This window comes from Diaphorina citri, unplaced genomic scaffold, assembly GCF_000475195.1.
Source record: "Diaphorina citri unplaced genomic scaffold, Diaci psyllid genome assembly version 1.1 scaffold153, whole genome shotgun sequence".
Taxonomy (NCBI): domain Eukaryota; kingdom Metazoa; phylum Arthropoda; class Insecta; order Hemiptera; family Psyllidae; genus Diaphorina; species Diaphorina citri.
This window is the reverse complement of record NW_007377590.1, coordinates 13,249-27,436: the sequence shown is the minus strand read 5'-3', so window position 1 is coordinate 27,436 and position 14,188 is coordinate 13,249. Positions and strand designations below refer to the sequence as shown.

At 41.8% G+C, this 14,188-nt stretch overlaps 1 protein-coding gene and 1 long non-coding RNA gene across 3 annotated transcripts in view; both read left to right on the top strand.

Annotated features, from left to right (window-relative positions):
* LOC103505131 (F-box/WD repeat-containing protein 7) overlaps nt 1-14,188 on the top strand; it is a 30,264-nt gene that overhangs the window by 5,389 nt on the left and 10,687 nt on the right. Inside the window, 3 exon segments of the mRNA XM_026820505.1 lie at nt 1,235-1,394; nt 1,952-2,085; nt 11,711-11,943. Of these exon segments, the coding sequence (XP_026676306.1) occupies nt 1,235-1,394; nt 1,952-2,085; nt 11,711-11,943 (527 nt within the window).
* Nucleotides 12,282-13,977, top strand: LOC113465735. Of its 2 annotated transcripts, none has more exons than XR_003390352.1 (3): nt 12,282-12,494; nt 12,689-13,266; nt 13,472-13,977. It is a non-coding gene; the product is annotated as an uncharacterized LOC113465735 (long non-coding RNA). The 2 variants fall into 2 exon arrangements; XR_003390353.1 differs by lacking the exon at nt 13,472-13,977 and adding an exon at nt 13,336-13,431.

The following is a 14,188-nucleotide window of genomic DNA, read 5'->3' as shown; positions in this document are numbered from 1 at the left end:
ATAGCCTTAATAACCTTTTTTCAACGCTCCACATTAACCTCTCTGTCACTGCTAACGATGATCTTTGCTAGAAAAATCCGTGGCACGAAGATCTCTGCAGGGGTAGAATTTGGACTTGCAATAGATGTAACCCAGAGTTCGAGTCCCAGTAACGACTTGAAAATTTAGTGTCGTTATTTTGGGGTGGATATTTGTTAGTAACAAACGTCAGGAGTTGCCCATCAGGATATTTTCCCACGTGCCCCTCAATATTTCTCTACAATGTCATTGCTGGCTTCCAATTACTGACTTCAAAGGCAGAACACAAGTTAAATGAGTACAATTCACAGGAGCATTAAATAGCCTTAATAACCTTTTTTCAACTCTCCACATTAACCTCTCTGCACTGCTAACGATGATCTTTGCTAGAAAAATCCGTAGCACGAAGATCTCTGTTTAATGAAAAAATCCTATCTGTCCTTTATGTTCCTTGAATGCCCCTATGAACTCCTCACACCTAAACTTATGTCCTGTCTTGGAAGCCAGCAATGACATTGTAGGGAAATATTGGGATGCGAGAGGAAAAATGGCCTAATGGTCAAAGATCCCGACATTTGCAACATACATACTGGCCGAAGACAATCTCCTGTGGCGCGAGAAATGCTTGGAAGCAGGTTCGTGTAAAATAAAGTAGCTAGGGGTTCAATGAAGTGTAGGACTTACTCTAGAAAAGGGCCTCTATGGAAGAGGTTTTAGTGACGGGGGTTTTATTTTCCATTCGGTGACAATCTACCAACTTCACATTAACCCCAGCCATGTGGTTCTTTTATAAAACGGTGAGTTACCCATCCGAAAATAACCACTCAACGTTGCTCAAGTGATCCACAGGAAACTAGCACATTCAACGACGCTTTTTTTTTATTTATTTTACAGAGGTTTGATAGAGGGAACTCTAATTTTATTGCTATCCTCCCGAAATCGAAGAGAGAAGTTAGACAGGATAGGAGAAACGAAACTTATCTATTTAGGATGAAATCCGCCCCGGGCGGAAATCGAACCCGCTAGCGCTTACAAGGCAGATACGCTACCCTGAAAGCTAACTAGGCTGGCGGGCTTTTCTCTGTGTAAAAAATTCCATACCTCGGCTGGGATCGAACCCACGCCCTCCTGATTACCAGGCGAGCGTCTTGACCACTACACCACCGAGGCAGGTTGATGATCTAATGATAATAATTTGCTTACAATTGTCTTCCAGGAATCGACACGGAGCTGCCCGCCGCCGTCAACTCAAGCAAGAAAGGCCGTCACAAGTATTCCTATTCTACCTCGTCCCCTTGGAAAGCCCTCTTCATGTCCCATCGCTCTGTGGAGATAAACTGGAGGACGCGGCCCATCAAGGACCCCAAAGTACTGAAGCCTCGTCCCCTTGGAAAGCCCTCTTCATGTCCCATCGCTCTGTGGAGATAAACTGGAGGACACGGCCCATCAAGGACCCCAAAGTACTAAAAGGGCACGATGATCACGTCATTACGTGCCTGCAATTCTCAGGTAAGAGCGTGACCCTTTCACTGACCATGTTTTTTATAGCAATGAAACATCCGCTACAATAGACTTGTAGTTTGTTGTCTCTCATCAGATGGGCGAGAGGAAACAATATTTCCCATTCAAGTGCTGGGTCTGCCTTGCACGTCATTACGTGCCTGCAATTCTCAGGTAAGAGCGTGACCCTTTCACTGACCATGTTTTTTATAGCAATGAAACATCCGCTACAATGGACTTGTAGTTTGTTGTCTCTCATCAGATGGGCGAGAGGAGACAATATTTCCCATTCAAGTGCTGGGTCTGCCTTGATAATAAATCGTATTATGTCGTTTCCAATACATAGGAAAATCGCTTTCACTTGTTGCAAATTCACAGGAAGTTGAATTATCTCATGGTTATGCCTTAAGTTTCCCTGTGAAAGCTTTATCAGATCCTCGTCCCCTTGGAAAGCCCTCTTCATGTCCCATCGCTCTGTGGAGATAAACTGGAGGACACGGCCCATCAAGGACCCCAAAGTACTGAAAGGGCACGATGATCACGTCATTACGTGCCTGCAATTCTCAGGTAAGAGCGTGTTTTTTTTCATCGCTCCGCTACAATGGACTTGTAGTTTGTTGTCTCTCATCAGATGGGCGCGAGGAGACAATATTTCCCATTCAAGTGCTGGGTCTGCCTTGATAATAAATCGTATTATGTCGTTTCTAATACATAGGAAAATCGCTTTCACTTGTCTCACAGAACCGCGTGCACATAGGATACTAAAAGCGTTTCTTGCTTGAAACGTCCGTTCTCCCAGATAGGGTAGGTCTCGCCAATCGCTCTGGTGGTGATGGTTCTTACCTTGTTTTTCTGTTTCTTTCAGTGTGTGCACTACTTTCCGTCCAAAACTTACTTGAAATCGGTGAAAACATATCGGTGATTTTGATAGACGATCGACACGATTGGCTTTTTAGTCTCATTTGAGTAAGATGAACAAGACATTGAAAAAATGTTTGCTTAATTGCTTATAATAGCAGCTATTTGGCTAGCTTTTTTCTCATTCACTTCCCCTTGATATAAATTCACAGGAAGTTGAATTGTCTCATGGTTATGCCTTAAGTTTTCCTGTGAAAGCTCTATCAGATTTTTTCTCATTTCCTCTTGATATATGTAAATTCACAGGAAGTCGCATTGTCTCGGGCTCGGACGACAACACCCTCAAGGTATGGTCCGCCACTACGGGCAAATGTCTGCGTACGCCGCCAACTCCATTGAAACCTTCTGGTATTTCATATAGCCTTTTTCCACCGGTTACTCTGATGACATTGGAAAGTTGGGTGTTGATTCCTTGGGTTGAGGAATCTTGATCAGCTGCAGCTTCGAATCCATTTGAAATTTGTGTCCTGACTCCTTTGCCGTCCGAAGTTGACGTTTCACTGAGCGAATTGATGTTCTCTTGCGCCTGTTGGGTGTGTTTCTTATTCTTTGACTTGGTGCACTTTCTTTGTCCATGGTTATTTCCTTGTCCTCGGTGTCCATGGTTTTGATGTTCCTCCTGCTGATATCCTTCTACGTTACTTTGGACATTGGTTCCTTGGGTGATGGATAGCCCCCCGTTGTCAACAGCTCCAGCTCTGAATTTCAATGTGTTGCTTTCAGCTTTCTTACCATTTTGATTTGAGTTTTTCTTGCGTTCCTCATCTGAAATTTGGTTCACGACTTTTCTTGTGGAAGATCCCAGTTTGGCTCCATTGAAACCAGTTAGTTGGTTGTTGGCTGATTTTCCTGCAGAAGATCCTGTTTCACTGAGCGAATTGACGACATTTGGACCTTGGTTCTTTGTCCCTGAGGCTGCATGCCCTAATTCACCAACTCCATTGAAATTTTTGGATACTGAAGAAAACTCTTTTCCCCTGGCTGGCCTGACACCATTGAAAAGTTGGGCAGAAATTCCTTGATCAACTGCAGATTCTAATCCATTTGTAACTCGCTGCCTTTGGTTCACGACTTTTCTTGTGGAAGATCCCAGTTTGGCTCCATTGAAACCAGTTAGTTGGTTGTTGGCTGATTTTCCTGCAGAAGATTCTGTTTCACTGAGCGAATTGACGAAATTTGGATCTTGGTTCTCTGTTCCTAAGGCTGCATGCCCTAATTCACTAACTCCATTGAAATTTTTGGATACTGAAGAAAACTCTTTTCCACTGGCTGGCCTGACACCATTGAAAAGTTGGGCAGAAATTCCTTGATCAACTGCAGATTCTAATCCATTTGTAACTCGCTGCCTGATGCCTTCATCAGCTGATGATGTTTCGTTCAAAGAATTGATATTCTCCTGAACCTGTTGGGTGCGTGTTTTATTCTTTGACTTGGTACACTTTCCTTGTCCGTGATTATTGTTGCCATGTCCTTGGTTATGTCTGGGATGTTCCTCGCTGCCTGATGCCTTCATCACCTGATGATGTTTCGCTCAAAGAATTGATGTTTTCCTGAACCTGTTGGGTGCGTGTTTTATTCTTTGACTTGGTACACTTTCTCTGTCCGTGATTATTGTTGCCATGTCCTTGGTTATCATGTCTGGGATGTTGGCCGTTTTGACGATGTTCTTCATGATGTCCTTCACCATTACGTTGAACGTTCTGGCTTTCTCCTATTCCAGATAGTCTCAAGCTGTCTCCTGCATCGTCTCTGTATTTCAATGCATCATCACGGTTGCTTTTTGTGTTACTGTTTTGTCTGATGAAAGTTTCGTCAACAGAAAATTGGCTGCCCTGTGGACCTCCTTGATTGTAGCTACTTTAATCGAGTAGCGACCGGTGGTGGCATTACCAGTGAAAATTGATGATACGAGTTGATGAAAATTAATAGTAAAGGAGGCACTTAACTATGTGATGCCCACAAAAGTTGTGAAAAAGCTCTGCTTTACCACAAAGATTCATGATTTGATTACTTGAGGTTTAGTAGAGGGAGCTATATCTTGTAAGGTCTTGTGCCGAAAGCGAAGTACATGATCGTATCTTCCTTTACAAATCTTCAGAAAACAACCGGTTTTATCTGTACCACACAGTACGAGTAACGAAAGGCGCCTTCTGATTGGTTCAAAGGTTTTGTTGTTGTTGTTGTTGTTGTTGTTGTTGTTGTTGTTGTTGTTGTTTTTAACGTTTCCGACAGCATCAGCTTCACAATTCCGTTTCTAAATCTAGGAACTTCGCCACCACCACGGGATCAGTCCAGAGGGATGTTGGATCCAGAGTTGTGGGTTTGGATGGGCAGGAGAACAAGTGCCAAACATCGTGGTTGAGACTCTGGCAGAGAGGACAGGTGTCTACTACTGAGGGGTCGAGTCTGGCCTTGTAGTTATTTAGGAGTTTGCATCATCCGGACCGAAGCTGAGCCAAGGTGCATCGTGTGGATCTTGGAAGGCTCTTTTCTGACTCATCTACTTCTGGCAGTGCGTTGATTCCAAGGACTTTATTAGGGCTGTACCCTTCGATTACAGTGTTGACAGTATTGGTGTGAATACGTTCAAAGGTTTTCTTAGCGGACGCCTTTAGTTTTTTTCGAGTTTGATTTTACTAACTTGCCATTTCCTTTCTCTACTTTACAAATCTTCAGAAAACAACCGGTTTTATCTGTACCACACAGTACGAGTAACGAAAGGCGCCTTCTGATTGGTTCAAAGGTTTTCTTAGCGGACGCCTTTAGTTTTTTTCGAGTTTGATTTCACTAACTTGTCATTTCCTTTCTCCCCAGAGTGGTAAGCGGGTCACGCGACGCCACACTCCGAGTATGGCACATCGAGTCTGGCGAGTGTCTTCACGTCCTAGTGGGTCATCTAGCTGCCGTGCGGTGTGTACAATACGACGGTAAACTGGTAGTGAGCGGAGCGTACGATTATATGGTCAAGATTTGGAACCCGGACACCGAAGAGTGTCTGCACGCCGAGCTGCAAGAAACTGTTCCAATCCTGTGGGGACTCGGATCCTGAAACCTCAAATAAGACTGAATCTACCAGGTGAGTCGGATCTTAGGTAACCAATGAGAGTAAAGGATTAGGTCTCTAGACCAGTTGAGTCAAATCACAGGAGACCAATCACAAGACATTAATAGAGGATAAGGTCTACCAGTTGAGCCTAATTGCCTAATCATTGGTGACAAATCAGGATTAGACTGTTGAGGTAAAGGGAAAAAAAATTTTTTTTTTTTTTTTTTTTTTTTTTTTTTTACGGCGCGAACGACCTTACTATCATAAGTGGTAAAACGCCTAATCGAGAAAAAGCTTTTTTTTTTGACCTAGCGAAATATCAACTTTCATCCAGAAACAAAAGAGAAACAATATTAATTGACGGACTACCCAAAGTTTGGGCTGCCAAGGTAAATCATGGTGATTAACTAAAAGTGCTTTTTACTAAATAAAATGACTGGTTAAATTGAACTTTGAAATTTTTGTGTTGAGTAAATCATGGTGATTAACTAAAAGTGCTTTTTACTAAATAAAATGACTGGTTAAATTGAACTTTGAAATTTTTGTGTTGAGTTTTTTTTCTAATGAGGAAGCCAGTTAAATTATGCTCAAAGAAAAAGGTCAAATTTTATTTCAACGTATTCAAATTTTGAAGAAAAATAATTATCCAAATTTGAATAATAATAAAAAAAAAAATCAAATTCCTAGTAGGTTTTAACGTACATATTTAGAAAATAGACCCCAGACTGTCTGAAGTCTAATTTTCGAGTCGTTTTCCTACGAAGCGAAGTTAGCGATTTTCGAGATATTCCTACCGAGTTTCTGATTTTTGGGTGGTTTCCTACAAAGTTCAGCAACTCAGTTTTCATCTCCTGTGGATGAGGTTGATCCTTGTTCCTTCACGGCACTCCCATTTGCTAATCCTCCTTTGATTTCTGTCATTACTGAAGATCCTGATTCTGTCGCAGCATTCTGACACTGTCTGACACTCTGTCTCCTGCATCGTCTCTGTATTTCAATGCATCATCACGGTTGCTTTTTGTGTTACTGTTTTGTCTGATGAAAGTTTCGTCAACAGCAAATTGGCTGCCTTGTGGACCTCCTTGATCCATGAGTCGTTTTCTTTCCCTGTTTTCGTTTCCATTTGAATTCTGTCTTTCAGCAGGTGAACCATCGTTTCCTCCTTGATTGAATCTTCTGTTTGGTCTAGGTCTATTTTGTTCGTCATTTTCTTCATGGAATCTGTTTGGTCTAGGTCTTGGAGGGCCATCATTTTCTAGGTCGAATCTTTGGTCTTGTCCATTATTTTCTTGATTAAATCTGTGGTTTGGTCTAGGTCTTGGAGGGCCATCATTTTCTAGGTTGAATCTTTGGTCTTGTCCATTATTTTCTTGATTAAATCTGTGGTTTGGTCTAGGTCTTGGAGGGCCATCATTTTCTAGGTTGAATCTTTGGTCTTGTCCATTATTTTCTTGATTAAATCTGTGGTTTGGTCTAGGTCTTGGAGGGCCATCATTTTCTAGGTTGAATCTTTGGTCTTGTCCATTATTTTCTTGATTAAAACTGTGGTTTGGTCTAGGTCTTGGGCCATCATCTTCTTGATCGAATTTGTGGTTTGGTCTAGGTTTATCTTGGGAGCCATGATTTTCTTCGTAAAATATTTCTTGTCCATCATATTCTTGATTGAATCTGTTTTTAGGTCTTCTGTTTTGTCCTTCATTGTTTTGGACGAAATCGTTTTCTTGTCTTCCTTTTCCAATTTCTCCGTTGAATCTCTTGTTTGGTCTTTGTCCATCTTGGGAGCCATAGTATTCTTCGTAGAATGTGTTTCCTGATTGAGGTCCATATTGCGGGATGTCATTTTCAAGGTTGATTTGACTGCCTGGTCTTTGTCGTTGTCCATTAGCAGATTCTACAAATCTATTTCCTGGTCTTGGTCTTCCATTTAGTCTATCATTTTCTTGGTTAAATCTTTTTCCCGATACTCTCTTTGGTCCATTATTCCCATTTTGATTCCCCGGGCCATGTTTTGGACCTTTTTCAGCTTGGGCTCCTAGTTCACCTTCAGTCTGAATCTTTTGAACGGCTTCGTAATTTTCTAGTTGGGTGTCACTTTTGGCTTCGCTATCACTTGATTGATCCTTATTTTTCGACTGTTGGGTTACGAAGTAAATTTTATTTCCTCCTGTTTGGGTCTGATAGCCGCTTGGTCCAGTCCATTCATTCTTGACTAATGTTGTTGAAGCTCCATTGCCTCCAGAAAGTGTCTGCGGAGGTTTCAATTTTGAAAGGACTTCGTCAACCTCTTGGCCTCCTTCTTGCTCTGAAGTTGTTGAGAAGCTGGAGTCTCCTCCAAAGTTGTGCGATGTATCTGTTTCGGTTTTGGTTGAGAGTGTTGAGACTTTGTCTGAATCGGTTGTTCCTGAGGCCGATTCTGCGTCGAACCCCGCAAGCTGTAGGCCTTGACGTCTCTTCAGAGTGGTTGCTTGTGAGGTTTCACGGATACCTGTGATGCAAAACGAGAGTTATGTGAGAGTAAGACGTTTATGGGGAGTGGGACTAGAAATGAAAGAATTTTGAATCTGTTCTTAATTGATAAAGGAAAACCCGAGCTTTTGATTGCAGTGAATAAAAGAACATGGTGTAATTCATTTGGATTTTTACAAACGGATTATAAATACACACAAAAACACTAAAAAATAGTTAACACAAAACATGTAAAAGTAAGAACAAATTGGAATTAACTTGAACAGGTCAACACAGTGTCAGACCAGACATATTGGTGAGATTCTAGGCTGAATCATTTGTAGCGGTCTCCACGTATTGTTTGTATTGAGGGATGAGTGCGTTCGCTGTCTGTGCGATGTCCGGGTATTGTTGCATGGTTTGGGCACCAGCCAGCGCTAGGTTAGAACCTAGGGACGCTAAATCATCCGGAGTCAGATCATCTGGTCCTGACCTGTATACGCTAAATCTCGCTCCTAGGAGTCCTAGGCGGTCGCATATAAATCTCTCGAAGAACTTCTCAAGGCGTTGAAGGAAGTTTTGCAACTCAATGATAAATGTGGGTCTTTGGGGACGGGGAGGTGGGGGAGGGGGTGAGCGTGTGGTGAGAGGGGGGGTCGCAGTTGTCAACGGTGAACTAAAGGTTGAAGTCACTTCTGGGAAGGGTGAGCGTGTGGTGAGAGGGGGGGTCGCAGTTGTCAACGGTGAACTAAAGGTTGAAGTCACTTCTGGGAAGGGTGAGCGTGTGGTGAGAGGGGGGGTCGCAGTTGTCAACGGTGAACTAAAGGTTGAAGTCACTTCTGGGAAGGGTGAGCGTGTGGTGAGAGGGGGGGTCGCAGTTGTCAACGGTGAACTAAAGGTTGAAGTCACTTCTGGGAAGGGTGAGCGTGTGGTGAGAGGGGGGGTCGCAGTTGTCAACGGTGAACTAAAGGTTGAAGTCACTTCTGGGAAGGATGATGGCACCACATCTATCGAGTCTACTACATCTCCTGAGTCTCTGACTGATAACCTAACGGAATTACCTGTGTTGGTTGCAGTCTGGGTGGCGGTGAAAGCATTGTTGACAAGTTCTCGGATTTTTTCCTCGGATAGCTCAGCGCTCACTTTCTGCTGAATCTGCGACGCCAGCTGTTGAATCTCTAGAAGCGTGCCCCTCATCTCACTGATCTGTGAGAGGTCTGTAACAGTTTGGAGTTGAGTTTGAACTTGCGCCCCGAGGGTTTTGATTCGCTCGATGATTTGTTTAAGTTGAGCAAACTCGGTATCGTCAATCTGAGGTGCCTGGGATAGTTGTAGCTCGATCATGTTCACTAGACGGCGCACAAAGTCTTGCTCCCCGCTGATCTGGGCTTTCACTTGATTGAGTATTTCTCTGGTATCAACTTGACTGGCGAAGAGGTCTGTAACAGTTTGGAGTTGAGTTTGAACTTGCGCCCCGAGGGTTTTGATTCGCTCGATGATTTGTTTAAGTTGAGCAAACTCCGTATCGTCAATCTGAGGTGCCTGGGCTAGTTGTAGCTCGATCATGTTCACTAGACGGCGCACAAAGTCTTGCTCCCCGCTGATCTGGGCTTTCACTTGATTCAGTATTTCTCTGGTATCAACTTGGCTGGCGGCTTGATTGCTTTGCCTGATTCACCGACCATGTTGACATAATTTGGAATTTGGTTCCTCACGTTATTTGCTATCGAAGATCCCAATTTACTAACCCTAGTAAATCCCTTGTATCGTTGGTTATCACCGGATTTTCTTGCAGAAGACCCCACTTGATTCTGTTCATCTCTCGCTGCTGATTTGCATCACCCTATAATTTTCATGACATACTTTCAGATAGCTTTCACACATCAATAGGTACGTACTGTACCTGCATGCTATTACACTAAGAACATAAATAGGGGTTTTTATGTATAGGTCCATATGTTTAGAAACACTAATAATTGATTAATGATAACAGAGAGGTATATTATTCAATAACTCCACCTACCTATTTAATAAAAATTTGCATCACCCTATAATTTTCATGACATACTTTCAGATAGCTTTCACACATCAATAGGTACGTACTGTACCTGCATGCTATCACACTAAGAACATAAATAGGGGTTTTTATGTATAGGTTCATATGTTTAGAAACACTAATAATTGATTAATGATAACAGAGAGGTATATTATTCAATAACTCCACCTACCTATTTGTCCATAATAACTTGTCCATGAAGCCTCATTTTATTTTCTTCTTTGTTACAGTTCCAACCTTCTCTCTCCCATTTTCTGTAAGATTGTCAGAAGAAAATGGAAAATGAATTACTTCAATGCTCAAAAGAAACATTGCAAAAGACTGAACAAACCAAGAATTCTGAATTGGAATCCACTAGTCTTGACAAGAACAAACCTTCCGATATAGAACACGAGGAGCTGGCCATCCTTGAAAATGAAATCGAAGTCATTGTGGGTGTTGGACCTAGCAGCAGTCTTAATGAAGATTGTTCTGGCCCTTCCATCTGCACTGATAGAATTCTGAATTGGAATCCACTAGTCTTGACAAGAACAAACCTTCCGATATAGAACACGAGGAGCTGGCCATCCTTGAAAATGAAATTGAAGTCATTGTGGGTGTTGGACCTAGCAGCAGTCTTAATGAAGATTGTTCTGGCCCTTCCATCTGCACTGACGGAGAAATCATCTGTGAGCTGAATGATATTGAAGAGGTTAAACCTGGAAATGATGAAACTGATGTGCAATGTATAGGTAAAAGAATTACAAGTACAACAGTAGCCTATTCCACAAAAGTATGGAATTGTAAAAGTTACTTTTATGGAATAGGCTGTAAAAAAGAGTGAAATTTGATATAGCTTCCTACCTCTCAATGAACTTTAATCATTCTGTTCTTATTTAAAAATATTAAACCCAAAGACATGTCCCCCCTTTTCATTTCCTACATTTCTAATATTTTTCAATTTCAATATTTTCAGTGGACCAAGTGAATGATATTGAAAAAGACCAAGAAGTGGATATCGTTGAGAATGAGTGTGAGGTACAGGACAGTAGTGAAGGGAATGGTGTTGACTTGAACACAGACCTGGATCTTCCCGTTGAACAACTTATCTCCAATGATTTGGATGACAATCAAGAAGATCCTGATAATTTGCCTTTGCCTCTTATTGAAGACTGTCCCACTGTGTTATTAGGTAAAAATTATTTAAATTGAGTAACAAAGTCTTCTACATTAACCCTGTCTTATATTGGCAACCCATAAAAATTGGCAACAATCTAAATTGTTTGGTGTTAACATATCCATAGGGACACATTCCCAGGATAAGGGTTGGTATGTCATAGCACTCTTTATTGCTTTATTTAGATTTTAGACTCCATTAACCCTGTCTTATATTGGCAACCCATAAAAATTGGCAACAATCTAAATTGTTTGGTGTTAACATATCCGTAGGGACACATTCCCAAGATAAGGGTTAGTATGTCATAGACTCATAGCACTCTTTATTGCTTTATTTAGATTTTAGACTCAAATCATCAAAAAAGCACTAAATCAAACCAACTCCCAACTCAATGAATATTTGCCTTCTAATCTGTTTCAGAAAACATAAACAAAGAGCCAAACGATTACAAAAACCGCTTTCACTTGTTGCAAATTCACAGGAAGTTGAATTATCTCATGGTTATGCCTTAAGTTTCCCTGTGAAAGCTTTATCAGATTTTTTCTCATTTCCTCTTGATATAAATTCACAGGAAGTCGCATTGTCTCGGGCTCGGACGACAACACCCTCAAGGTATGGTCGGCCACTACGGGCAAATGTCTACGTACACTGATCGGCCACACAGGGGGCGTCTGGTCGTCCCAGATGGCCGGCAACATCATTATCTCCGGCAGCACGGACCGCACGCTCAAAGTGTGGAACGCGGACAGCGGCAACTGTTTGCACACCCTGTCTCGCTGCCTGATGCCTTCATCACCTGATGATGTTTCGCTCAAAGAATTGATGTTTTCCTGAACCTGTTGGGTGCGTGTTTTATTCTTCGACTTGGTACACTTTCCTTGTCCGTGATTATTGTTGCCATGTCCTTGGTTATCATGTCCGGGATGTTGGCCGTTTTGACGATGTTCTTCATGATGTCCTTCACCATTACGTTGAACGTTCTGGCTTTCTCCTATTCCAGATAGTCTCAAGCTGTCTCCTGCATCGTCTCTGTATTTCAATGCATCATCACGGTTGCTTTTTGTGTTACCGTTTTCTCTGATGAAAGTTTCGTCAACAGCAAATTGGCTGCCCTGTGGACCTCCTTGATTGATGAAGAAAGTTTCGTCAACAGCAAATTGGCTGCCTTGTGGACCTCCTTGATCCATGAGTCGTTTTCTTTCCCTGTTTTCGTTTCCATTTGAATTCTGTCTTTCAGCAGGTGAACCATCGTTTCCTCCTTGATTGAATCTTCTGTTTGGTCTAGGTCTATTTTGTTCGTCATTTTCTTCATGGAATCTGTTTGGTCTAGGTCTTGGAGGGCCATCATTTTCTAGGTTGAATCTTTGGTCTTGTCCATTATTTTCTTGATTAAATCTGTGGTTTGGTCTAGGTCTTGGAGGGCCATCATTTTCTAGGTTGAATCTTTGGTCTTGTCCATTATTTTCTTGATTAAAACTGTGGTTTGGTCTAGGTCTTGGGCCATCATCTTCTTGATCGAATTTGTGGTTTGGTCTAGGTTATTTTCTAGGTTGAATCTTTGGTCTTGTCCATTATTTTCTTGATTAAATCTGTGGTTTGGTCTAGGTCTTGGAGGGCCATCATTTTCTGGATCGAATCTTTTGTCTTGTCCATCATTTTCTTGATGGAATCTGTTGTCTGGTCTAGGTCTTGGAGGGCCATTTGGGCTTGGTCTTGGGGGACCATCATTTTCTGGGTTAAATCTCTTGTCTTGTCTTCTTTCTTCTCCATCATTTTCTTGATTAAATCTGTGGTTTGGTCTAGGTCTTAGAGGGCCATCATTTTCTGGATCGAATCTTTTGTCTTGTCCATCATTTTCTTCTTGATGGAATCTGTTGTCTGGTCTAGGTCTTGGAGGGCCATTTGGGCTTGGTCTTGGGGGACCATCATTTTCTGGGTTAAATCTCTTGTCTTGTCTTCTTTCTTCTCCATCATTTTCTTGATTAAAACTGTGGTTTGGTCTAGGTCTTGGGGGGCCATCATCTTCTTGATCGAATTTGTGGTTTGGTCTAGGTTTATCTTGGGAGACATGATTTTCTTCGTAAAATATTTCTTGTCCATCATATTCTTGATTGAATCTGTTTTTAGGTATTCTGTTTTGACCTTCATTGTTTTGGATTTCTTGTCCATCATATTCTTGATTGAATCTGTTTTTAGGTCTTCTGTTTTGTCCTTCATTGTTTTGGACGAAATCGTTTTCTTGTCTTCCTTTTCCAATTTCTCCGTTGAATCTCTTGTTTGGTCTTTGTCCATCTTTCTTGTCCATCATATTCTTGATTGAATCTGTTTTTAGGTCTTCTGTTTTGTCCTTCATTGTTTTGGACGAAATCGTTTTCTTGTCTTTCATATCCAATTTCTCCATTGAATCTCTTGTTTGGTCTTTGTCCATCATGGGAGCCATAGTATTCTTCGTAGAATGTGTTTCCTGATTGAGGTCCATATTGCGGGATGTCATTTTCAAGGTTGATTTGACTGCCTGGTCTTTGTCGTTGTCCATTAGCAGATTCTACAAATCTATTTCCTGGTCTTGGTCTTCCATTTAGTCTATCATTTTCTTGGTTAAATCTTTTTCCCGATACTCTCTTTGGTCCATTATTCCCATTTTGATTCCCCGGGCCATGTTTTGGACCTTTTTCAGCTTGGGCTCCTAGTTCACCTTCAGTCTGAATCTTTTGAACGGCTTCGTAATTTTCTAGTTGGGTGTCACTTTTGGCTTCGCTATCACTTGATTGATCCTTATTTTTCGACTGTTGGGTTACGAAGTAAATTTTATTTCCTCCTGTTTGGGTCTGATAGCCGCTTGGTCCGGTCCATTCATTCTTGACTAATGTTGTTGAAGCTCCATTGCCTCCAGAAAGTGTCTGCGGAGGTTTCAATTTTGAAAGGACTTCGTCAACCTCTTGGCCTCCTTCTTGCTCTGAAGTTGTTGAGAAGCTGGAGTCTCCTCCAAAGTTGTGCGATGTATCTGTTTCGGTTTTGAGTCAACCTCTTGGCCTCCTTCTTGCTCTGA